Source organism: Drosophila obscura, unplaced genomic scaffold, assembly GCF_018151105.1.
Source record: "Drosophila obscura isolate BZ-5 IFL unplaced genomic scaffold, ASM1815110v1 contig_186, whole genome shotgun sequence".
Lineage (NCBI taxonomy): Eukaryota > Metazoa > Arthropoda > Insecta > Diptera > Drosophilidae > Drosophila > Drosophila obscura.
In genome coordinates, this window is record NW_024542774.1 from 4,620,690 (window position 1) to 4,642,707 (window position 22,018).

Consider the following 22,018-nt stretch of genomic DNA (forward strand, 5'->3'; position numbering starts at 1 on the left):
TATATATCAATTAACTTACATCCCTATTTCGACGCCAAATGTTAGCGCGAAAATTCCTCCAATTTCTGCAAATGCACAGTGTTATTTCATCAAAATAAAATGGATTCGCAGCTAATTTATCACAATGTTCCAACACCGCCGGCAACAAACATACCGCTGGCGGTTGCGGCACCAGACGGCGGCTTCCTTTATGCCGGCGTACGCAGCATAAACTACATATCAGCAGACCCGGCAAACACCGCGGAGAAGTCGCAGGTTAAAATCATGTCCACGCGCTTCAACATCATTGCACTCGATGTCAGTCCCATGTGGGGCAAGCGGAGCCAGCCATTTGCCATAGTTGGCGACGATCTGAGTGTGCAAGTCTGGGACTGCATGCTGGGCGGGGCTGTTACCGGACACAAGGCGCATCAGCATCAGCACGAGGCACGCAATTTCAGGGGAAACCGTCCCTTTGAAACGTCTGTGCTGATGAGCTACATGAGCAACGGCAATATACTTTCGATAGATGCCAGCGATTTGGTTATCTACTGTGTGGCCTCTAACACCTATTGCCGTCGTCCCATATTCATCCCGTCACGCGTGCACCGCCTCGAAGTCCTGCGCTGCTCTCCCTATAACGACAACATATTTGCCGTGGGCACGGCCTTGGGAGCTGTTTTAGTGTGTGACCTGCTCAAGATGAGCATTCTTTACAAGTTCACTGGCCACAAAAGCTGCATCAATGGATTGGCATGGCGGCAAGTATCCCTTCCCTATGAGGAGGAAATGTTGAATGAGTTGTCCTCACGAGCTGAGCAGTGGCGCAGTCACAAAGCAAACGAGGATGAGGTAGCCGAAGCCAAAGTCGAGGTCAAGGTCGAAGCCGAAGCCGAAGCCCCTTCCAAACCAAAACCGAAACCCCCTCAGCTCGTCAAGTCGAAGGCAGCCGAATCCGATGATCCGTTTGACATTTACAACTTTGATCATCTGGAATGCGAATTCGGGGCCCCAGTCGATGCTCGTCGCAAGTCATCCGACGATTGCGGCGACGACTTTGTTGGCCTGGAGAAGCCAGCAGGGGCCGCTGCTCTGGATTTTGTGGAGGCCTGTGAGAGCATGAGGGCGGATATTATGGCAAATCGCTCGGAGGCAGGTGGCGAATCTGGCCACCAGCATGTGGAGGTCACCTTAGACGACTGCCAGCCTACAAAGCCAACTGGTCCCCTCAGCGATGCCAGCACCATAAGCAACAATGGCAGCCGAACAAGCAACAATCAGAATGCCGCCCTGCCCAGCGACTCGACCGAAGGCAGTCTGGAGGTGATCCAATACAGCTCCTCCAGCGACGATGCCGTGATCGTCGATGGCGATGCAGCTAAGCCGAAGAGAGAGGTGCTGCATCACATCTATCACCGGGCCGAAGTGCACGCACCAGAGACACCTCAAATTCAAGTGAATCCCGTGCCGGATTCAATAATCTCATTGGTTGAGGAGAGCAGCACAGAGTCCATCAATTTGAGTTCCATAAACTCGTCCATTCGGCCAGACGTACTCCTGGTCTCCATTGACTCCGAAGAGGTGGTGATGATCTGGAATACGAACACGGGCGCCCATGCCGGCAAGAACTACAGTCACATCAAGTCAACAGGTGAGCTCCATGTGAAAAATAAACAGCCCTGGACCATGCCTTTATCCCTGGATCCCATCTTTTCAGATCAGTACTGCAGTGTCCTGTGGCTAAATGACCGCACCATTGTCTCCCTGGGTCGGCATCAGTTGTCCTTCTGGTCGCTGGTATATGACCGCAAAGTGCTTCGCTACAAGATCAGCAAGGACAACGCACACAAGTGCGGCACAAAGGACATACTATCTGTGGCCAGTACTTGCAGCAATCGGCAGCTTTGGGTGTGCAAAACCAATCGCACAACTGGACTGATGGATCCCCTCACTGGCCTCACAACCTCCCACTATAGCTCACTGGCATTTGGAGTGCGGGCCATGGTCGAGTGTCCGGATGATATGAACAAGTAAGTAACCCGTGAATTTTCTTAATACATTGCTCATTTTCGTATTTTCGCTCCCTCGTTGTGCAGAATCGCACTGGGATGTTCGGACCGTCGCGTGGCTTTCTTTGATCTGTCTAAACTTCAGACGAACGGCGCGGCCATCAACACTTATAACGTTGGCAGCAACGTCTACTCCCTGGCTTGGAGTCCCGACTGCTTGCAACTTGCCTGCGGCACCTACGATGGAACTGTAAGTTTTTACTTTGATTTTATTTCAGAAACATTAATCAACGTTCAACAATAGGTAGTGATACTCGACGTGGAGAGCATGAAGGTGAAGAGAACCATTCAAGGGCCCCAAAAGAAAGAAGTCTACAGTTTGGTGTGGCAGGATAACTACATCTACTTCGTGGTGAACCGCAAGCTTTACCTCGTGGACGTGACCAAACCCAAAGCCGGTAAGTGAAGAAGCTCTGCTCAGCCTCGCCTCGCCTCGCCTCTCTCATTTGTGCTGTCGTGTGTTGTACATCTGGTTCTGTGCATGGCGCTGGCCATAGCTGATCTTTGTCTGGGTATCGTGGGTCTGTCGCTTGCGTATCTCTGCCATGTGGATGGTCTCGCGGTGGTAGTCCCACGCATTCCATGTCACATTTATCCAGTTGGGGGCCGACAGGTCGTTGGTGACCACCATTTCGGTTTGACCTGCGAAATCTTGTTGCTTCGGAGGTTCCACAATCAGTTCCTGCAGCTCTTGGGTTATCAGCGCTTCGTCCAGCTTGAAGAGCAACGCCAGGTTAGCACTATTGAAGATCACCTTCCTGAAGGCAGGTATGAACTGCTCGAAGCAGAGCTCCGTGAAGCGGGCGTACATGTGGTCCCTCAGCCCAAATGTTATGTTCACGTTCATGCAAAGCTGCCGCGTCACCTTTGCCGGCAACAAAAGCCCGTTGGTTATGGTCAAGGTCAGTGCACAAAAATCCTTGATATCCGCCTGAGCTAAGCTGCAAAAGTTGCCGTCCGTGTGGAAGTCCGTCAGTATGGCCATGCGATCAAGAAAGTTGGTTGTTTGCGGCTCCTGGATGCGTCTGTTCAACGCCTGAAGCTCGGCAATTGTGGCCTCTGCCAGATCCTTAATCTGAGGGCCCACCAGCAGTTCCAGTTGCTCCCGCAACTTGTTTAGCTCGACAATGTGATTGAGGAAGTTATTCAGATTGCTCCACACCTGCGAGATGTACACAAAGTGGGGCTAATGGATGCCCAGAGGGGTGTTAGAAGTGAGCTGACTCTTTAGAGGGTGAGGCTTTCCACTTACGAATATCAGCTCCGAGTCGATGGCCGTGCGCATGGCCAGCGTGTCATTTATCTTGGCCACCACACAGTCGTAGCGCTTCTGCTCCACCTCAATGAGATAGACGGTGCTCTCATAGCTGCCATGCAATGTGCGCAGGCAGCGCTGCAGCATGGCGTAGATGATGGAGAACTGATTCAGGCGCTGCAAGTGCTCAAGGGGCACTCGATAGGTCATCGTGGTGTCCTTGGGATCCAGGTGAATCAGCTCATCGATGGCGGTTTGGCAAATCGATTGCATTTTGGCCGCTCCATCCAGAGCCAGCTGGAAGGCAGAGCTCGTGTTCTTCTGCGCCATTTCCAGGTCGCCAACGACTGAGATGGGGGGAAAAATCAAAACCGTATACGGTTTACAGATCGCTGCACTCACCAAATCTCACATTCTCCCGGTCCCCATCCGGACCATCGTTGTTATAGATGACGATGCCGCCCACAGTGGCCGCCAGTCGCTGGAGGTACTCCAGTCGATGGTACTTCTTCTTCAGCACATAGTTCTGCAGGTCGCTACGCCCGATCACGCTGTTCAGGGCCTGGGCGGTCAGCTTGAGCAGCACGTGGTTCTTGGGACAGCCCAGGTTGTAGCAGGCCACAATGAAGACCTGCATCTTGGCAAAGAGCTGATCCAGCTGCGCCTTGCTGCAGCTCTCCGGATACTGGAGAATGTCGTCGATGAGCAGCTTCAGTTCTTTGAGGAACTTCTCCTCGTACTGCTCCTTTACGTACTGCAAGTCGATGGCCCGACCCTTTTTCATTACCCACGACATCTTCATGTTGGCCATGGTGCAGTCCACCGGACTCACATAGCTCTCTACAATGCCGTCCACGAATCTCATCATGGCACAGGCATTCTGCTTGTTCAGGTCGCTCTTGAGCAGGCCCCGCCGCAAGTCGCGGGCAAGCAGATGCACCACAAAGATGATGAACTCCTCCTCCACATCCAGGTCGAGTTGTTCGAAGCGCTTGATAATGCGCCGCCCAATCTCCACCAGGGTCTTGTGTCGCGGCATTATAACTGAACAATAAATTTGATTTGTTAAAGAGGAAAACTGGGGCTTCAACTGAAGGCAAATGTGGAAATGTAGGGGCTGCTTGTTATTTCTTTTTTTAAGCCGTTGCTCCTGGAAACGTCAGCCTACTTACTGTATTACTCAATACAGTGGAGGGGGGCTATATATATGTATATCTATGATCTGTTCCCCAAAAGATGTTAACAAGCTTCACTTCCTTTGCATTTCTTTGACAGAACCTCTTGTTCTAAACCTAATGGAACGCCCGTGTTTCTTGAGCGTTCGTGGACCTTTCCTGTTTTTGGGCTCCGAGGACGGTGTACTGCAGTTGCACGAACGTAGGCCCGACCGGAATCCCAGCTGGGGCCCAGCGCTCCGCCAGTCTGCACTGCTGTCTCGGTACGTTACGGACATTACCTGGAATCCGTTGGAGAGCAATGTGTTTGCCGTTGTGGGCCACGACAAGCATATCATAATACTGGAATTCCTTGAGGCAGAGCGCAACTGGAGGACGCTCCATACATTCACAGCCAGCGATCCAAAGGGCTCGATCACCTCGCTGAAGTGGAGCAACTGCCAGAAGAACCATTTGCTCAGCTTCCACATCGAGGGAAAGGTGTGCATGTGGGACACTCAGGATCCGAAGAAGGCGCCTCTGACCATCACCTACCACTGCCCCATGTGGTGCGGCATGTTCCTGCCCTCCGATGAGAATGTCGTGATGTGCTCGGGCAAAGCGGTCTCCCTGGAACTTATCAATATAAAAGACGCCTTGGCTGGCGACGAGAGAAACATTTGCTCTAAAGTGGATGGACTGCTCAATGTCAAGTGGGCCACCAAATCCCTGGTGCAGTCGTATGCACCGCCCGCCAGTGCAGAGGTTAAGAAAAATAGGCGCACCGGTCGACGAAGGTATCAAAAAGGCTACTCTGGAGGTGCGCGTAAAGTGCAAGAGGTGGGAGTCATCCCAGATCGCGAGGCGTCGAATGACGGCCAAAAAGTAGAAGAGATGTTCGGCGCTCTGAGCCTGGACCAAAAGAAACCAGAGCCAAGCCAGAGCACAAACGAGTGCAGCAAGTGCAAGGAGAATGACGCTGCCAACCAGGCTCCCGAGAGTGTCGCTACCGTAAGTCAAAGGTCAATCTAGATGTCACCATTGCACTTCATTACGCTTCATTCTGTTTTCAACCACAGAATAACCGCACCTGCCTCTACCTAACTCACAAGGATCTCAACAAGAACGCCCTGGCTAAGCTGGCCATTGTACTGACCGAAGATGCGGTAAAGATTGACAAGTCCGTGCTCCTGTCTAAACTGTTCGGCACCAAGGTGATGGCCAAGGAGCTCATTGAAGCGGAGTGTAAGTGAAGTTCAAGCTCGAGCAGAATCTCAATGACGTGAGAATTATTTCAGTGACCAACTTAAAGCACTCCAATTCGAAGGATATTGCACCACTGTGCCTAACCATATCCACATTTAAGCTGCGCAAGGAGTTGGAGGAGCACATTGCCAACAAGACACTCACGGAAGGTCACCTGGCTGTGGCCCCCTCAGTGTCCTATGTGTAAGCATTTGGCCACGTCCTTTGCATCACTTTGCATCACTCGCTTAAATCCCAAAATTTACTTTTTAGGTTTTGGAGAGACTGTTGCGAAGCCTATGCCAAGCAGATGGAGGAGAAGGGCTACATCATGCATGCGGCCACGTATCGCTTTAGCTTGGGCCAGCACAGGGAGGCCATCGATCTGCTCTTGGCCCACGAGTATTTTAAGGAGGCCTTGGTCCATGCCCGCATCAGCCTGCCGGCCACTGACCCCATGATAAAAACCATCATCAATCAGTGGTTGGAGAGGCTGGAGAAGACGGGAAACTTTGGAGCGGCTGCTCTGATGTAAGTGCCACATCGAAATGCATTGTAGATAGTGAAAAACTAATGCCATTCCCTCCACAGCTGCGTGCTGGACAACGAGATGATGCGTGGGTACACCTATCTGCGCAAGTTCCACAATTGCACGCCCGAGATTGCCGATCTAATGGCCCAGATTAAACGCATCGGCCAGCTGGGCGAAGTGCTTGATGGCTGTGCTCCCGGCGAGCCACCGGCTTTGAATGGCGAAGCTAGCGACCAAGTTGCCTAATTGTTATTAAGTTTGATTCAAACATAGAAAAGGCTGTACACACATGACATTTATGCATTTCATAGCAGAGACTAGAGCCTGCGCCTTAAATGAAGTATTTGATTTAATCAACGAAGAATGAAAATCAAAAGAAATTCACAATAGTTGGAGAAAACACCAAAATTGATTTTTGAATAAATGAAAATGAGAAACATTAATTAATTAGAACCCTAAGTCCCAGCCCCAGGCCCAGCGGCCTGGGCCATTCATTCGAGCCACTTCTTATCAGGCATAAGACCTGCGGCCCAGACAAAGGTATGACCGTTAGGCCTTATTTTTGTCTGGTCTGGGCCTTTGTTTTTGGCTGGAATCAAATTATGCAAATGCCGGGCGGGGAGGTGCCCGGCCTCTGTCCCCACCTCCCTCCCTGCCCAGCATCATTGCCAGTTAGAAATTAAGTCTTAATTGTTGGTACAAAAGTCAGGGCGAGTGAACTTGCTGCACGGCAGACGACCAGAAAACCAACAAAATCTACAAGCAGGCAAACAAACAAACAAACGAAATATTCAAATGAACGACAGACAGAAGCAGAGCTCGAGCTCTGGCCTGGTCGGGGGACCGGGCCCCGAGCACATTTCAGTTGCCAAACAGCCGTCGTAGCGCTCGCTCAGCTGGCGCGCAGATCAGAATCCATGGTTCGGTGTCGTTCGGCGTTCGCTTCGTTTCGTTTCGCGTTTCCTCCCAAGTCATTTTCGAATTTCACTTTTAACTGTTTGTAGGCAAGCGCGCCAACTCGAACGTACCGTTACCGCTGCACGTTACGGTTATTTATGTGAGTGACCGAGAGAGGAGAGGAGAGGAGAGTAGAGTAGAGTGGTGACCCATCCACACACATATGTATGTATGTACGATACGTACGATGCAGATTGTGTGCGAGTATTGTCAGCACATGGCATGTGCGTGTGGCTCTGGGGAGGCGGACTGAAAACACTCCGCAGTTCTCACGTCCCATCAACTTTGACTTGACCCAGCTTACGCTTGCGCTTATGGCCTAACCGTTGTACAATTAAATAACAATTAGATTATAATTATGTCCAAAAGCACATTTCGCTTTTGCAAAACAAGTTTTTTCAGTTTATTCAATTTGTGCGGGTAAAAGTGTTGAGAACAAAAGTGGTCCTCCCCCCCTCGTCCCCTCCACCGACTCCGCCAGCATAGCCTCAAGCTCTGCTCAGCGAACGACGCAATTTGCATGCGCGACAAGACAAGCCCAAAAGCTTCGCTTCTCTTCTTCGGGCATGACTCAACATTGAACAATTTTTGTCGTATGCGCATGCGTGTATGTCTGGTGTGTGTTGTGTGTGTGTGTGTCTGCGAGTGTGTCGTCGCTGAGGAGCAATCATTTCTTGGTTGACTGATAATTTGTACGATTTTCCTTACTCTTTTTGGTGTATTTCTTATGGGCTTGTTGTAACTGCTTGGCTTGGGCCGGGGATTAATTGGAAGTGAAAGGTAGTCATACACATAGTAAACCCATTCATGTAGTTTTGATTGCATTTTGAAACGCATATCATAACGGTAGCATTCATTCATTTCCTTTCCTCTTCATTTCGACTTCATTCCATTTCGACTTTAACTTTACAATATAATAATAACAATTTGCATAACTTTGCTGCTGCATTGTTGCTTATTCATGCATTGCATTCAGTTGGCAATGCACTGAATGGTGTTGCCATTGTTAATGCTGTGTGTTGTACGGTACGTAGCATTGTTGCACTTCTGCTATTGAACCCGCCGTCATGCCACCGACACGCAACGCAACTGCAGTCATAATCGCATTAACAACAATCACAAAATTAATTCAATTTCACGACTCGGAAAATACAATGCAAAAGAAATAAATAAAACCAAAAAATATACCAGAGACGACAACAAAATATTTTGAAATGTGGTTCAGATGGCCTGGCATGGCCTGGGTTCACAGAAATTATGTTGAATCTGCATAATTTCGTAATCATCGCAGCGGGAATACCTCGCTTCGACATGGGTGTGGCTTGGCTGGCACTCAGTCAAGGGCGCACTGGATTCGTTTTGCCACCTTTCCCTGCCACTCCACAGCCAGTGCTAATGGGTAGCAGCAGCAGCAGCAGCAGCTGCAGCCCCCTCTGTGATCCCGAAACCCGTTTCAATGGCGGCAGCTTTGCCCCCGAAAAACCGGACAACAACCCAAAGAGCTGGCTAAATATACATATGTATGTATGTACATGTGTATCTATTTTTGTCCAGAAAATTAGCAATAAAACGGAGTTGGCTTGCAATTCTTTCCGGCCACCAAAGAAAGCCAGAGGCAGGCCAAGCCACTGTGAGACTGGGACTCGAACTCGGACTAGGACAGGAAAGAGCTTAGTGCTGGCAGGGGGTTTGGGGGGCCCAACTGTGCAACGTCTGCGGAATGTCAATGGGGCAAGTCAACGCCTGACACATTAAGGTGCGCATATCCGGCGCGTCGCTCCATATGGGGAGGACGCAGGCAAAGAATAGCCCAGCCCAGTCCATGCCGCAGCCACAACACGCCCCCATCATATTCGATGATCATGATGATGATGATGAAGATGATGTTGATGGCACACCTGCGCGATGACGGCATTGACAGCGAGTTCGTCGCCTCGTCTGGATGACGCTGTCTATTATAGGAAGATTACCGTATCCGTCTAAGCCGCTAACTGCCTCTAGCTCTGACTCTGGCTGTGAGTGATGTGTTGGCGAGGCGTCTCAATTGCCTACACTCCACAACACAAGATCGTGGGCAATTATATTACCTCAGAAGTGGGGCTCAGCTCTCACTGAATGGGCTGAAGATTATCAGCCATTTAAATGGTCATTTAGGAGATGCTCTGGCTGCTTCTTCAGAGTCCTCAAGTAGCTAGCCCAATATACACGTTGACTTTGTAGTGCAGTGTAATTGATTAAATGATTTAATATTAGTTTTGCTTGGCTTTGGCGAGCACACAAATTCATTTGTCATGACATAAGGCAACAGGCACTCCACTCCACTCGGTAGCTGGCAACAGTTGGACAGAGTTAATATTTGAGCACGCGCTGGCCCCCTCACTATATATACATATGTATGTACATACATATATCGTCCATAAACATTGGTTTAGGGTCAAATATTTGCTTGGCTAGCGCCGTGGGGCATAACAAAAGATTTGGGCAAAGGCAACGGCAACGAACTGGCTTTGTAGAAAAGTGAAAATCTTCTAGAGAATATGGCACAGGCCGTTAGCTCTCGAAAGATACGACACTCGAGAGAGTGAATGTGTGTGTGTGTGTGTGTGTGTAAAACAAGTTCGTTGCCTAAGTCTTTTGTTGGACGAGTATTTTGTATATCGAACAGCTTGAATCGTCTCTCAAAAACACAAACACAAACGCTTGGCCACTCATTCGAATTCTCATTTCAGCATCAACCTAGCATGACAAGGCTCAATTAGGCCGCTTAACGCTTTCATCCAACCACACCAGACACCAAGCACCAGCAGCAGCAGCGGTCTGGACTCAAAACTCATTCAGACATAAACCAAGATCTAGAACTAGAGCTTCTTCCCGCCACGCATCGCACCACTGACCTCCTGCGGGCGAACCAAGGCCGGCACCAGCTGGTGGTTGAGCAGGCAGGCGGCTTACCATTCCCATCTCCCTTCCCTTCCCTTCCCATCAACACATACCACACTTTACTGAACAATCTTCTACTACCATCTTCTGCCGAAACCGCTAACACCAACCACAACTACAACCGCAACTGAAACCGAAACACGAATAAAATGAATTATCAGAAGGCCAGTGAAAAGCATTCGCCGTCCTCATTGAAGCAGAGGCCGTCGGCCAACGGCGGCAGCATACAAAACTTTTGGAACGAACGCATTATGGAGCGCTTTATAAAGGCGAATCTATTCATTATATGCTGCGTGGTGGCTGTTCTTATGCTGGTGAGTAGTAGCAGTAGTACTCGTAGTGCACTGGCGAAAAAGTCCTCTATATTCTCGATACACATTCAATACTATATACGTTCAGATTAAGATGCTTTAAGTACCAGATGAGCACCAACTTAGATAGGCAGATAGTTAATCTCTTTTGCTCCGGTGTGGGCACAACTTGGTGATATATGAGCAACATATCTTCTGCCATCCCTCCTCCGTAGATCTTTCCGTCTGTCTCTTTGGTCGTCTTGTCTCTTCAACTGTTTGTCCGGGTCTGTCCGCTATCAGTGTGAAAACATTTTTGCCCCATTAAGTGAAAACGAAATGAAATCGTTTTTGTGCATCGTGCAAAATGTTTTGTTTTGCTCTCTGTGTTTGTGCTGTCAGAGGGGCAGAGACTTTGCAGATGGGGGAGCTCATTAATTGATTGATGGATGATTGTGGGGCAAAGATGTCTCCGGTTTTTGTTCCGCCACATACGAGTACCGACCACATCACACAGCATCTTCTTTTGCCATCTTTTGCTTGATTTATGTTTTCGCTTTTCTTTTCCGATTGTGGGTTAATTTCCATTTCCATTTCTCTCATTCCGATTCGCCCGCCCCGTGCCACGGCAGATTGTCTACCTGGGTGCCTTCTCGTGTGAGGTCTCGTGGATACTGGAGGCCCATGGAGAGCTGCCCTTCGCCGCCTATACGCTCTGCACGCTCTACTTTGTGATGTTCGTGGCGACCACAATTCTGATCCACGGTCTGGTCAGCGGTCTGTGCTGGCCCCTCTTCGCCTGGTCGGGCATCATTGGCCTTCTCTCCATCCCGGAGCTGGTCTTTGTGATGATCATGACCACACAGCACTGGGTAAGCACTGAAGCCGCACCTGCTACTCGACTACTGTTCCATAATTCCATCTATCCGATGATTCCAGGGCCTGCAGTCCGTGCACGGTCTGACGGAGCTGACCTCGTACCTGATCCGCCTGATCATCAACTGTTTGGCGTTGATCTGCGTCATACCCACGGGGATTCGATGGCGCCGCGAAACGCAGGTGCTCAGCCAGCTTCAGGGCCTGGCCACGCGACTATCCCTGCAGACCCCGGCGCCGAGCGTGCCCATGACCAAGGCGGATTCCAGGCGCTCCAGCCAGCGGCTGAGTGGCTTCGAGAATGCAGGCTATCAGCTTTGCGACGAAACGGCTGCCAAGCTGCCACTGGGCCCCGGCTTGGGGATGGGACTGAACAACCAGTGCGGCAATGGCAGCCAGGCCTATGGCTCCCAGAACGAGTTCAATGCCAGCATGTTTGCACCGGCCCTGGCACAGCAGTTCAACAATGCCGCCCAGATGCAGAGAGCGGGCGGAGCAGGGGGAGGAGGACCTCCTGGACATCGCGCCCAATCTCTGATGGACCTGCGCTGCACCTTGCCGGGCATGTACAACCCCCGCCACGTCCTGGACACAGAGGACAAGAATGCCAAGTACTTCAACATAACCATCGACGACCTGAAGAACAATCTCCAAGACTCGCACCGGCCGTCACCTCCCTCGCTCATCGGCTCGACCAGCAACGATCCCATCTACTGCTCCATCGAGCCCAAGCAGATGACCCCGCCGCCGGCCCAACAGCGTCCCAACCACGGCCATCGACCCAGGGGCAGCCACAAGCAGCCGCCGCCGGGACAGCTGTCGAGGAACTGCATCTCGCTGGAGAACCTGGACGGGATCAGCAAGGTGCAAAACGACCTGAACGCCTACGGCAACAACCTGCTGCAGAACTACACCCAGCAGCAGCAGTACTACCTGGCCATGCTGCTCAATCCCCTGCACCAGCAACAGCAGCAGCATCATCAGCAGATGCAGCAACTGCAACAGCACCACCACCAGGCGGCAGGGGGCATCTACCGCAGGCCCTCCGCCTGCAGCTCGATTGGCGGATTCACCGGCACGGTGCTCGCCCAGCCGCGACGCGGCTCACACCACAGCCAACAGATGCAGTACTACGGCGGCTTTGGGTATGCCAACTACGCCAATCCCTACATCACGGCCAACAGCAAGCTGTCGCTGGGCAACGAGTCTGACGACTACCGCAAGTACCGCGATGTGGCCCTGTAGGCCGTGTCCAGATTCAGTCCAGTGCAGTGCAGTCAGTCCAGTCCAGTCCAGTCAGTGCTTAGATTTTACTTTAATTATAGATTGTAGGACATGCTCGACATAGAATGAGATTCCTCGGAATAACGACCAAAGAGCCACAAACTAACTCAGTTTACGTTCGCAGACCAACACGTGGTGGGGGAAGGAGAAGCGACAGACTAGACTCCATGTTAAGTTATAGTTTACCCAGAGAGGAACTTGCTAAAATCATCGACCAACCAACTAGCACCATCAACTAGATTCTCCCTAAGTTTAGACGTAAGCATCGACAGCGAACATTCATCGTTTAATATTGTAGCCTAGGTATACGAATACGAATAACAATACTCGAATAATCGAATACTCGGACTGATCGTCAGTCCCAATTGTAAGTAAAGGCAATCATGTTTCACTTGAAGCCCAACAGATCGGCCAGGGGATTGTCCCCAGAGCTGGCTGGAATGGTTGCTGCAGTGCGGGTTCTGCTGGGAGCGGGCTTGGCCACACCTTGGGGCAGAGGCACAGGCGTAGGCTTGGCCTGTTTGGTCGTTGCAGCCCCTCCGAATAGATCATCATCGTCTTCGTCATCGCTAAAGAGGCTCGTGCTCTTGCTCGCCTGGATGGGCGCGACCTTTTTCTTGGGAACAATCTTCGCCGGCAACTTGAAGTCCTCATCCTCGTCGCTGCTAAACAGAGATGCTGCTGGCGGTTTGGAGAGCACCTTGGCCTGTACAGTGGGCGGAGGGGCGGCCACTGCTGCACTGGCAAACAAATCGTCATCGTCGTCGCTCTCATCGAACAACTTGACAGGTTCCACCGGCACCGTAGGTGCTTGTGGCTTCAAGTGATCTTCCGGCGGCTCACTGTGCAGAGCAGCAGTCATTACCGTAGCCTTGGGAGCTGGCATGGTCGACAGGGTCTTTGCTGAAGGGGCCGACACTGTCATCGCAGGACCAAAGAGATCCTCATCTTCATCATCACTGTCCAAAAAAGATCGTACCAGTTTGGGCAGGGCGGGGGTCTGGCTTGGAGCCGCTGCTTTCGATTTTGGAGCTATCTCAGCTGCTGGCGGCTGCCCATCTTCCAGCACACTCTTGGCGTAGTTCTCCTTCCTGCCCTGCCTGGTCGAAGGTCGCCTTCGAGACGGGCCTCGAGCGCGTGTTTTGTTCACATGTTGCAGGCCGTTCTCCCTGCCGATGAGGGTGGAGGTGGAAGTGGAGTTGACGTCCTCATTGGTATCAGACACTGACACTTGTGCTTCTTGTGGGGGATGCGCAGGCTGCTGTTTCTTTGGGAACTTGGGCAGACCTCCGGCGCCAGGAAGCAAAGCCTGAACATTGATGTTGATGTTGGGCATCTTCAGTTTCTTCACGGGAGATGTGGGAGTTGGCGGGTCAGCTGCTTCCTGCACCTTGCTGTGGTCCACTTCATCAGATGGTGGATGCTCCTCCTCCTGCACAACGGAAGGCTTGGTGGGATGGCTTTGCCCTACCGCTCCTGCGCCTGCTCCTGCTCTAGCCGTTTCACTGAAGTCATCATAGAAAATCGTATGGATGCGTGTTGTAGTTGAAGTAGCCTCGACTGGGTGTGCTGCAGATTGTTGCAGCGTCTCAGCAGCATCCCCGTCGTCATCGGGTGGCACATCGCTGAACAACCCAATTGCCCCATGGTCGACTGGGGTTGCTGCCGGGGTCTTGTTTGCAACTGGAATCTGGGGCAGCGCCGGCTCAAAGAAGTCCTGCTCGTTCTCAAACATTTTCGAGGCACTCAGGCTGCTGAGACTGCTGCTGCCGAGTGTCTGGAAGAACTCGCTGTCATCCGGAGGCTCCTCGGAGAAGAGACTTGTGTAGTTCTGCATGATTTGCTGGGCAGCATCGAGGTCGGCATCGGGCTCAGTCGAAGTGGCTTCTTCTTTGGTCGATTTATTAGTGATATCAGCCACCATAGTTATGATGGGGTCTTCATCGTGATCCAGGTCATCCGGCGGAGGGGTCTCTGAGACCGTTGGACCCATCTGTGGGCTACCAAAAAGATCCGCCATGACATCTTCCGTTTTGTTCGGTGGCTCCAGAGTTGGGAGGAGTGTCTCTGTCCCTGGTAGTTTCTGTGGCTTAATCTCTGCGTCCAACACTTGTGGCTCAATCTCATTACTAATTTCCGTCGTAGTAGCAGTAGCAGCCTCTTCTGGCTTGCTCTTTGCTGTGCTCAAAAATGAATCATCATCGCTGAAATCTTCGTTGAACAAGTCAGCAGCTTTGAGTGGAACAGTTTCACGTGCGACCTGCTGAGGGTTCGATTTCTCTTCAATAATCTCAGTGGCTGGTGCGGATTTGTTGTGAACATATTCGTTCTCCGGTAATACCTCCCGTTGCTTCTCTTCAACTTCCTCCGCTGGCTGGGTGTTCCCTTGAACAATCTTTAATTTCTCTGTTTTGTTATTAGCTTCTCCATCTGCTGAGGGTTGTTCAGGCTGATTGTGATCCCCGCCTATGGCAAACAAGTTCTTGGACTTTGGCGTTCCGAATAGATCCTCATCCTGGATGTCATCAAAAAGATGCTTCTTTTGTGCCACATGCGTCTCTACTTTCTTTTCAACTGGCAGATATTTCTCTTTAGCTGACTCCTTCTTTGAGCCAAAAAAATCTGTGACATCATCCTGATCATCATCATCGAACAAAGAGGTTTTTCCCACCAATCTGTCCGAAAGTTTGTTTGGCTGTGTCGATGGCTTGACAAATATATCGTCTATATCCAAATCATCATCATCGAATAGCGAAGATTTTAGTTTTTGGTCTGGCGGCTTTGGCTTGGGCGAAAAGGAACTCAAGAAATCATCTTCCAGGTCATCATCGAATAGAGATTTTGGCAACGGTTTCGCAGGCTCTTTGGGAGGAATTTGCCTGGGCTTGATACTCGAAGACGACGGCCCGTCATCAAAGATGGGCCCTGACAGATCATTGGTCGCATCCCGAATCGGAGTTTGCGTTGGGGTGGGGCTCAAGGGTGGACTGTCATCAAAGAGATTAACAGTCTTGGGCTTGGGCTGAGTTGCTACAATCTCATTGATCTGCTTAGGGGCGTCCGGTTTGGGTACTTGATCCACTGGCTTCTTTTCTTCAGGCTGCTTGTTCCCTTGATTCGATGTTCTAGCGGCTGTTGAGTTGTTTCCCGCCTTGTTCTGCACCTTGTCCACGATTTCAGACACTAGCGAGTGGAACTCATCATCATTAAAGAGATTGACAGGCTTGCGCTTGATTGGGCTGGAATTAGCGTCGGTTCTCTTAGGAATTTGTGTGGCAACAGCTTCGCCGAATAGCCTTGGGGGCGGGTGATGGGCGGCGCTGCTGCTGCTCGAACTCAGGGAGCCCTCCGATGCGATGAGCAAGCGTGCTGCAGTACTCCTAGGGCCAATGGCAGGTGAAGATCTGGGCGAGGATGAAGTAGATGGCGGATCATCGCTTGGCGGTGATTGCCGAAGGGCAGCAAACAAGTCACGTTCATGGGGGTTCCGTTGGCTGCTTATAATTGGACGTGGCTGTGTCCTATTGACAGCAGGTTCCCTTAGATGGTCAGCAGGGGCTAAGATAGGAGCTGCAGTGGCAGGAATCTGCAGCTTAACAGGGGGCACAACTACCATGGTCGCCGAGGCCAAGGATGAAGAGTCGGATAGCTGTGGCTGCACAAATTTGTTCTCTTGCTTTGGTGTCTTACTAGAGACAGGCTCCCTCTCATCCGATGAGCTGGACGAGAATTCCTCTGACTTTTCATCATCGCTGTTCTCTTTGCTATCGTAGAGTCCCGCATACTTATGCTCCTGCCATTCCTTGGAGCCAATAATGTAGGGCAAGGGAATGGCATCGTACGGGTTCATGGCGCGAAAGATTGTTCTGTCAATTTGAAAAGTTAATAGGGAGGGAATCTTCGTAAACGTAACCCACATACGTAGAACTAACTGGCGCATCTTCATCGTCCGAATCGTTGGGCACGTCAATGGTCACCGGCTCAAAGTTCTTGCGAAACATTTGCAGATTGTTTTCTAGAAATTCTTTCGACATTTCCTGCGAACTTTTTGGGGGAGACTCAGGCTGCAAGCAGATATTGATCATAAATAGTTCCCCAATGAAAATTCATTGGCTTATGGCACCTTCTTTTTCTTGTCAGCTGGCATCTCAAAGTCGTCATCGTCAATCTCCTGCACCCGGTACTCCACAAACTGCTGCCCGAACTGAAGCGAGCGCAGGCTATTGGTGGCATTGCTCAGCGCTATATCGGCTTGCCTGACAGTAGTTTCGAACTCTCTCAGATTCCGAGTGGTCCGTTCCCCTCGTTCTTGCAAGTTCTAGGCAAGAGAATATTAATAAATAAATAATAATAATTTTTTTGATAAGCGAACTTGAGAGATGCGCTTCATTAGCGCCAGAAGAGCACAATCGCCAGCAAAGTTCCATTCCGGTGCCTGGGCAGTAATATCTGCTATTTCTGCACTTATATCCATTGCCACTTGAAAACAGATTGCAGATTTACAATTTAATAACAATAACTAATGAAGACAAAACAAAGAAAACGAAAAAGTGCACCACTGCACAACAGTGATGAGAGCCATTCCAATAACTGTTACTTGTTGCTAGCCAATAAAAATCACTGGTGATTGGGTTGATTCGGAGAGGCAACGTCGTATAAATGATAAGGAAACTAGAAGCTAAGCTATCGTTATAATTTACTTAATATAGTTATTTAGTATCTCATTTATATATTTAAAATAGATTTCTAGTCACGGTTTAAAAAGATATCACTGTGTTCTTAAAATCTATCGCTCATCACTATCCGGCCAGCTGTTTTTCAATCGCTATCGATAACGTCGATATTGATAGCACGTGTTGTGGAAGCGTTTTACTTTACCATACCATATATTTATTAAATATTAATAGCAGTTTTATTTAAAATACAATGGCTATGCTGGCAGAACCACGTCGCCGCAAACGGTATAATTTGTGCCCGCGCGGCAAAGCGCTCTACGAAGGTAAAGTATTCAAAATCAAAAGTTGAAGGAAAGATCTGAATAATGGCTATTTCGCAGATGATGCTCGCTTTGGCACCAAAATGCTGGAAAAAATGGGCTGGACCAAGGGTAAAGGTCTTGGCGCCAACGAGGATGGCCAACAGGAATTTGTTCGAGTTCGCTTGAAGAACGACGCTGAAGGATTGGGCTTCGAGGCAAGGGATGACCAGTGGACCGTTCATGAGGAGGGATTCAATGGGCTCCTTAAATCCCTCAATGGTGGCGCTGATGAAACCAATGGTGCAAACGGAGCGGCCTCCGCATCTGAAGATGAAGCCAGACCCATGGGTTTCGGGTTTAAAGCCGCAGAACCCGAGGAGCCACCTAAAAAGAAGCTCAAAGAGAAGATCAGTGGCATATCGCTGGAGGAGGCGTCCAAGGCGAGCAAGGCGCGAGTGCACTACAAGAAATTCACACGGGGTAAGGATCTATCGCAGTACAGCGAAAAGGACCTGGCCAATATTTTCGGCAAAAAGGCCACCGAAGATATTGCGGCACCAGTGAAAATAGAGCTGCCACAAGTAGAAGAAAAGGAGATAAACCCCAATTTTAGTGGCGTCACAACAGTTCCCACTGGGCTTTCTGTCCATGATTATTTCAAGCAGAAAATGGAAGCCATGAAAAATAGACTCAAAAATGGAAACGCAGCTACCCTGACGCAAAGCAAAGAGGATCAGACAGAGATCGACCAAAACGAGCCCATCAAAAAGAAGAAGAAAAAGGACAAGGAGAGAACGGTCGAAGTGCCTGCTGAGGTGGAGGAAAATGTAGAGCCTAAGCTAAAGAAAAAGAAGAAGTCGAAACGTGCGTCCGACCATGAAGTTGAGCCATCAGATAAAACTGAGAAAGAGAAGCCAGGGGAAGAATTATCTATAGATGAAACAGCTCCAAAAAAGAAAAAGAAAGCAAAGGAAATTGTAGAAACCATTGAGAGAGCCATTGCTCCAGAGCCAATTCAGGAAGTAGCAAACGAACCGTTGAAAAAGAAAAAAAAGTCAAGGGAAGGTAAAAAAGTGGTCGAGACCAAGGAAGTTGCAGAATCCGAAGAAGCGACGGCCGTTCCACAAGAAGCTGAGAATACACCATCATCCAAAAGTAAAAAGAAGAAAAGATCGAAGGAAACAGTTGAAAGCCTTTCAGAGCCTATTGAGGAGAAAGCCAGTAAAGTCTCAAAAAGTACACCTGAAGAATCCTTAGAAGAAGTTCCACTGAAAAAGAAAAAGAAGTCCAAGAAAGTCAAGGAGATAGACGAGGACATTGGATTGGAATCAGAGATCACTGAAAAATCGTCAAAGAAAGAGAAAAAATCCAAAAGCGATGTACCTGAAGATCCCACAACAGCACCAGCAGTTGACAGCGGAAGGAAGCACAAGGACGCTGTAAGTGCTGAACCCAACTCATCCGGCGATAAAAGCGATCAATCAGCCGATGAAGATCAGCCTGAGGAGCTCTTATCTCTGGACGAAATAAAAGAAAAAATCAAATTATTCAATATCTGTACCATCTCTCAATTTTGCGCAGACAAATTCCAAATGTTTGATATGAATGCGTTTCGAGACTCGACGCTGACTGAAATAACAGGCTACGGGAGCAGCGAAAACATGGAGCTGAGGGTGGAGGAGATGAAGCACGACGACAAGCGAATTATGGACCTTTGGAGGAATGAATCTTATGCCAGCTTTAAGAAATCTGATAGATTCACAAACCTCAGATATCCGCAGCAGGTGAAGCGCACAACGCTACGGGCAGTGAAGAAAAGATTCGCATTTCAGGCCATCTAATTAAGGCAAAACGAAATATATGTAATTCAACGTGATTCTTAATACGATTTGTTTGTACAGAAAGAACTTAATTAAGTAAATTTTAAGCTTCATGGTCTACATTTTAATGTGTAACGCCGTTAATTAAACTGAACTATACCCCGCAAAGCTGTGCCATTATCTTCAGTCTTATCCATAGAACCAAGATGCGGCGTGACTCTGGTGGGATATGCACTCCACTCCACTCTAATCCCCCTTTAGTCTGAGCTTCAATGCTAATTACTCACGCTGGTGTACATGTGTGGTATTGTAATATCAATGGGGTGCCGCCTTACAAGCTAATAATGAAATGTCAACATGCTTAAGACTAGTCCGGCGTCCCATTGCGATTCGCTAGACGACGTGAACGTCGCAGTGGTCTCTTGTCCTGATCGGAGCTCTGTTGACGTTTCTCCGACCGATTGGCGTTGTTTCGACTAAAGTTGTTCAGATGAACGTGCGTGTCCCACTGCGAAAGAGATACAAATGTGAAAAAAAGCCATCCACATGGACGCCACAATCTGTTTTTGTCAACTTACCGAACCGGACACGATTTCCGAGCGCACAGGATGCCAGTCCAAGTCCCTTACCACATTCCTGTGTCCCTCAATAGCCTCTTTAATTCTGCCAGTCAGTACATCGTAAACTGTAACCAATACGCAATTGAAGCTTATCTTATTGAATTTCTTTTCCATTTTGGCTACTCACTAATAATGCGCCCCGTAGAACAGCCTGTGTAGATGAAACGCTGCCCAGTCTGTTCCAAGGGCGAGAACTTGGCGCGCAGCAGTGTTTTGGTTACTCTATGGCCACGATAAGTCATTATGCTGGAGTCCCCCTCCATGGCCTTGCGGGGATCGTAAACTGCAAAAGAACCATTAAACAATAAATGCAGCCTGGAAATGTCTCGTATTCCTTACATGATTGTGGCACCCGGTTCCAGCGATAGTCCCACATCGATAGCTCCTGTCGCTCATGCCTGGTCCTGCTGCGATTTCGCGTGTTGCTGGGCTGCCTCAAGTCCCACAGCTTAATGCTTTGATCTTTGGAATTGGAAAGCACATAATAGCCGTCGTTGCGGGAATCAAGGTACGTGACGCCATCGTAGTGGCCGACTAGGGAGACCACAGCCTTGGACAGTTCCCGAGAGCGGAATGAGGTGCGCAGATCGAAGACCTTGATCAGACCGTCATCGCAGCCAGCGATTATCACATTTGGATCCTTATCATGAAGGTAACTGACGGTGTTCACGTCCGTGCCAGGCATCCTATGAGTGCGAAAGATTTGGGTGGCCCGCGTTTGAATGTCTGTTACGATGACCATGGAATTGTTGCTGCCACCAATAATGGTGTCGCCCGTGGGTGAGTACCGAAGCGAGAATATCGCAAGTCGCAGATTGGGCAATCCATGGACATCGATCCATTGGCAGTCGTCCTCAGTGCCGCTCACAGGCATAATGAAAACTGCAAGAACATGCGTGTACAATCGGATTTTGTAATTCCTGCTATGCGTTATGATGAACTCAGCAAGAGTAAAAAAGGGTCACACAACTTACACGAGCGGGACCAGGTGCTGTAGGCAAAGTGCTGGCCATTTGGACTGAAGTCAGCATCAATAATGCTCCACTCGACGTCGCGGGCTCTGATGCGATTCAGTAGATGATAGGTGCCCTTCGCTCCGTCATAGATGCGCACAAAGCCATCTGCAACAGGTAATACGTGTTTAGCGAGGTAAAACTTGACCGTTGTGTCAACCCATTCTGACCTTGACAGGCAATCAAGAGCTTGTCGCCCCGCTTATCAAACTTGGTCACAAATACTTTCGAGTCCAGCGACATCAGACGCGAGGACTTTTTATTTGGTATATACAGATTGGATATATAGCGCTGTTGGTTCTGCGAGAACGAGGCAGTGCCAGGCGCGGCCAGGCCATTTTCTCGCTGCTGCAGAGCGTGCAGGAGATTCCAGCGTTCGTTCAATGGCTTGCTGGCGAAACCACTCAAGGCCCTTATCTCTTTGTACATGTCGGAGCCCTGCAAATTCATGACGTACTCGTTAGTCTCGCCTCGATAGAAAGCTAGAGTATTTCATGATTACTTGAAATTTGTGCAGGTTTGGCTCTCCGCGAATTTTGGGCATTTGGTTTGTGTGAAAGCAAGTATTACGCATTTCCAGCTCCATCGCATTTACAGTAAAGTTGATATAATTGTTAATGTCACTGTTGCCTGAAGAATCATCGTCGTCACTTAAAAGACCCACTTGATTTCCCATTCTCCGTTCTTTTCCAAATGGGAATTAATTTTCTTTTTGTTATTAAATCCACAGTTTTAATACATTTGGTCTAGAGGTGTCAAACCAAAGAGGGCACTATCGATAGTACCGATATTTTACTGCTAGCTTCTACTATCGACGTTTTTGCGACTATCATGTGGTTCACACCACGAAAAGGAGGGGAAAGTCACCACGAAAACGCTCTCTTCCCTCAAAAAAGAGAGCCAATTTTGAAAACCCACCACGAATTGAGAGCGAAAAATGTCAGTATTTTTTGTGCGCTAAATGAATTTGGCGGTCATTTTCAAATGGAAAAATAAATAGTTCACT

At 49.4% G+C, this 22,018-nt stretch overlaps 6 protein-coding genes across 10 annotated transcripts; 3 read left to right on the forward strand and 3 right to left on the reverse strand.

The window, feature by feature from the left end:
- The first annotated feature begins 10 nt into the window (after window positions 1-10).
- Window positions 11-6,657, forward strand: LOC111077963 (protein rigor mortis). The gene is made up of 9 exons (XM_022372485.2): window positions 11-1,630; window positions 1,697-2,009; window positions 2,076-2,238; window positions 2,293-2,446; window positions 4,579-5,468; window positions 5,537-5,702; window positions 5,756-5,906; window positions 5,976-6,233; window positions 6,294-6,657. The coding sequence occupies exons 1-9, from the start codon at window positions 100-102 to the stop codon at window positions 6,478-6,480; spliced, it is 3,813 nt and encodes a 1,270-aa protein (XP_022228177.2). The 5' UTR covers window positions 11-99; the 3' UTR covers window positions 6,481-6,657.
- On the reverse strand, window positions 2,240-4,445 carry LOC111077966 (cilia- and flagella-associated protein 206). The gene is made up of 3 exons (XM_022372489.2): window positions 3,706-4,445; window positions 3,301-3,650; window positions 2,240-3,234 (listed from the first exon to the last, which is right to left on the reverse strand). The coding sequence occupies exons 1-3, from the start codon at window positions 4,340-4,342 to the stop codon at window positions 2,491-2,493; spliced, it is 1,731 nt and encodes a 576-aa protein (XP_022228181.1). The 5' UTR covers window positions 4,343-4,445; the 3' UTR covers window positions 2,240-2,490.
- A 426-nt stretch (window positions 6,658-7,083) lies between the features above and the next one.
- LOC111077962 lies at window positions 7,084-12,959 on the forward strand. 4 transcript variants are annotated; one of them, XM_022372481.2, is made up of 4 exons: window positions 7,084-7,291; window positions 9,921-10,445; window positions 11,054-11,293; window positions 11,361-12,959. In XM_022372481.2, exons 2-4 carry the CDS (start codon window positions 10,281-10,283, stop codon window positions 12,540-12,542), a joined length of 1,587 nt encoding a protein of 528 aa, XP_022228173.1. In that variant the 5' UTR covers window positions 7,084-7,291; window positions 9,921-10,280; the 3' UTR covers window positions 12,543-12,959. The 4 variants fall into 4 exon arrangements, with proteins under 4 accessions (XP_022228173.1, XP_022228174.1, XP_022228175.1 ...); XM_022372482.2 differs by having other exon boundaries at window positions 10,293-10,445; XM_022372483.2 differs by lacking the exon at window positions 7,084-7,291 and adding an exon at window positions 7,561-7,883 and having other exon boundaries at window positions 10,293-10,445.
- LOC111077961 (WASH complex subunit 2) lies at window positions 12,849-17,157 on the reverse strand. The gene is made up of 4 exons (XM_022372480.2): window positions 16,954-17,157; window positions 16,705-16,899; window positions 16,503-16,645; window positions 12,849-16,447 (listed from the first exon to the last, which is right to left on the reverse strand). Exons 1-4 carry the CDS (start codon window positions 17,053-17,055, stop codon window positions 12,970-12,972), a joined length of 3,918 nt encoding a protein of 1,305 aa, XP_022228172.2. The 5' UTR covers window positions 17,056-17,157; the 3' UTR covers window positions 12,849-12,969.
- Window positions 17,158-17,408: 251 nt separating this feature from the next.
- On the forward strand, window positions 17,409-19,547 carry LOC111077989 (PIN2/TERF1-interacting telomerase inhibitor 1). Of its 2 annotated transcripts, XM_041593019.1 has the most exons (3): window positions 17,409-17,580; window positions 17,638-18,998; window positions 19,141-19,264. In XM_041593019.1, exons 1-3 carry the CDS (start codon window positions 17,508-17,510, stop codon window positions 19,162-19,164), a joined length of 1,458 nt encoding a protein of 485 aa, XP_041448953.1. In that variant the 5' UTR covers window positions 17,409-17,507; the 3' UTR covers window positions 19,165-19,264. The 2 variants fall into 2 exon arrangements, with proteins under 2 accessions (XP_041448953.1, XP_022228207.2); XM_022372515.2 differs by having other exon boundaries at window positions 17,638-19,547.
- LOC111077990 (DDB1- and CUL4-associated factor 11) lies at window positions 19,386-21,783 on the reverse strand. Its single transcript, XM_022372516.2, has 7 exons — window positions 21,515-21,783; window positions 21,183-21,450; window positions 20,974-21,120; window positions 20,339-20,881; window positions 20,127-20,282; window positions 19,958-20,064; window positions 19,386-19,887 (listed from the first exon to the last, which is right to left on the reverse strand). Exons 1-7 carry the CDS (start codon window positions 21,686-21,688, stop codon window positions 19,747-19,749), a joined length of 1,536 nt encoding a protein of 511 aa, XP_022228208.2. The 5' UTR covers window positions 21,689-21,783; the 3' UTR covers window positions 19,386-19,746.
- Between the last annotated feature and the right edge of the window lie 235 nt (window positions 21,784-22,018).

Excerpts from the sequence above, each read along its gene's own strand:
- LOC111077963 (XM_022372485.2), top strand. The coding sequence starts at position 100 with ATGGATTCGCAGCTAATTTATCACAATGTTCCAACACCGCCGGCAACA. Across the intron at positions 5,907-5,975 it reads GCCCCCTCAGTGTCCTATGT|GTTTTGGAGAGACTGTTGCG; the intron begins GTAAGCATTTGG and ends TTTACTTTTTAG. Across the intron at positions 6,234-6,293 it reads TTTGGAGCGGCTGCTCTGAT|CTGCGTGCTGGACAACGAGA; the intron begins GTAAGTGCCACA and ends TTCCCTCCACAG.
- LOC111077966 (XM_022372489.2), bottom strand. The coding sequence starts at position 4,342 with ATGCCGCGACACAAGACCCTGGTGGAGATTGGGCGGCGCATTATCAAG. Across the intron at positions 3,651-3,705 it reads CCGGGAGAATGTGAGATTTG|TCGTTGGCGACCTGGAAATG; the intron begins GTGAGTGCAGCG and ends CCCCCATCTCAG. Across the intron at positions 3,235-3,300 it reads TCGACTCGGAGCTGATATTC|CCCCACTTTGTGTACATCTC; the intron begins GTAAGTGGAAAG and ends GGCATCCATTAG.
- LOC111077962 (XM_022372481.2), top strand. The coding sequence starts at position 10,281 with ATGAATTATCAGAAGGCCAGTGAAAAGCATTCGCCGTCCTCATTGAAG. Across the intron at positions 10,446-11,053 it reads TGGTGGCTGTTCTTATGCTG|ATTGTCTACCTGGGTGCCTT; the intron begins GTGAGTAGTAGC and ends GTGCCACGGCAG. Across the intron at positions 11,294-11,360 it reads TCATGACCACACAGCACTGG|GGCCTGCAGTCCGTGCACGG; the intron begins GTAAGCACTGAA and ends CGATGATTCCAG.
- LOC111077961 (XM_022372480.2), bottom strand. The coding sequence starts at position 17,055 with ATGGATATAAGTGCAGAAATAGCAGATATTACTGCCCAGGCACCGGAA. Across the intron at positions 16,900-16,953 it reads TAATGAAGCGCATCTCTCAA|AACTTGCAAGAACGAGGGGA; the intron begins GTTCGCTTATCA and ends TCTCTTGCCTAG. Across the intron at positions 16,646-16,704 it reads CAGCTGACAAGAAAAAGAAG|CCTGAGTCTCCCCCAAAAAG; the intron begins GTGCCATAAGCC and ends ATCTGCTTGCAG.
- LOC111077989 (XM_022372515.2), top strand. The coding sequence starts at position 17,508 with ATGGCTATGCTGGCAGAACCACGTCGCCGCAAACGGTATAATTTGTGC. Across the intron at positions 17,581-17,637 it reads CGGCAAAGCGCTCTACGAAG|ATGATGCTCGCTTTGGCACC; the intron begins GTAAAGTATTCA and ends GCTATTTCGCAG.
- LOC111077990 (XM_022372516.2), bottom strand. The coding sequence starts at position 21,688 with ATGGGAAATCAAGTGGGTCTTTTAAGTGACGACGATGATTCTTCAGGC. Across the intron at positions 20,882-20,973 it reads CAGCACCTGGTCCCGCTCGT|TTTTCATTATGCCTGTGAGC; the intron begins GTAAGTTGTGTG and ends ATGTTCTTGCAG. Across the intron at positions 20,283-20,338 it reads GAACCGGGTGCCACAATCAT|TTTACGATCCCCGCAAGGCC; the intron begins GTAAGGAATACG and ends GTTCTTTTGCAG.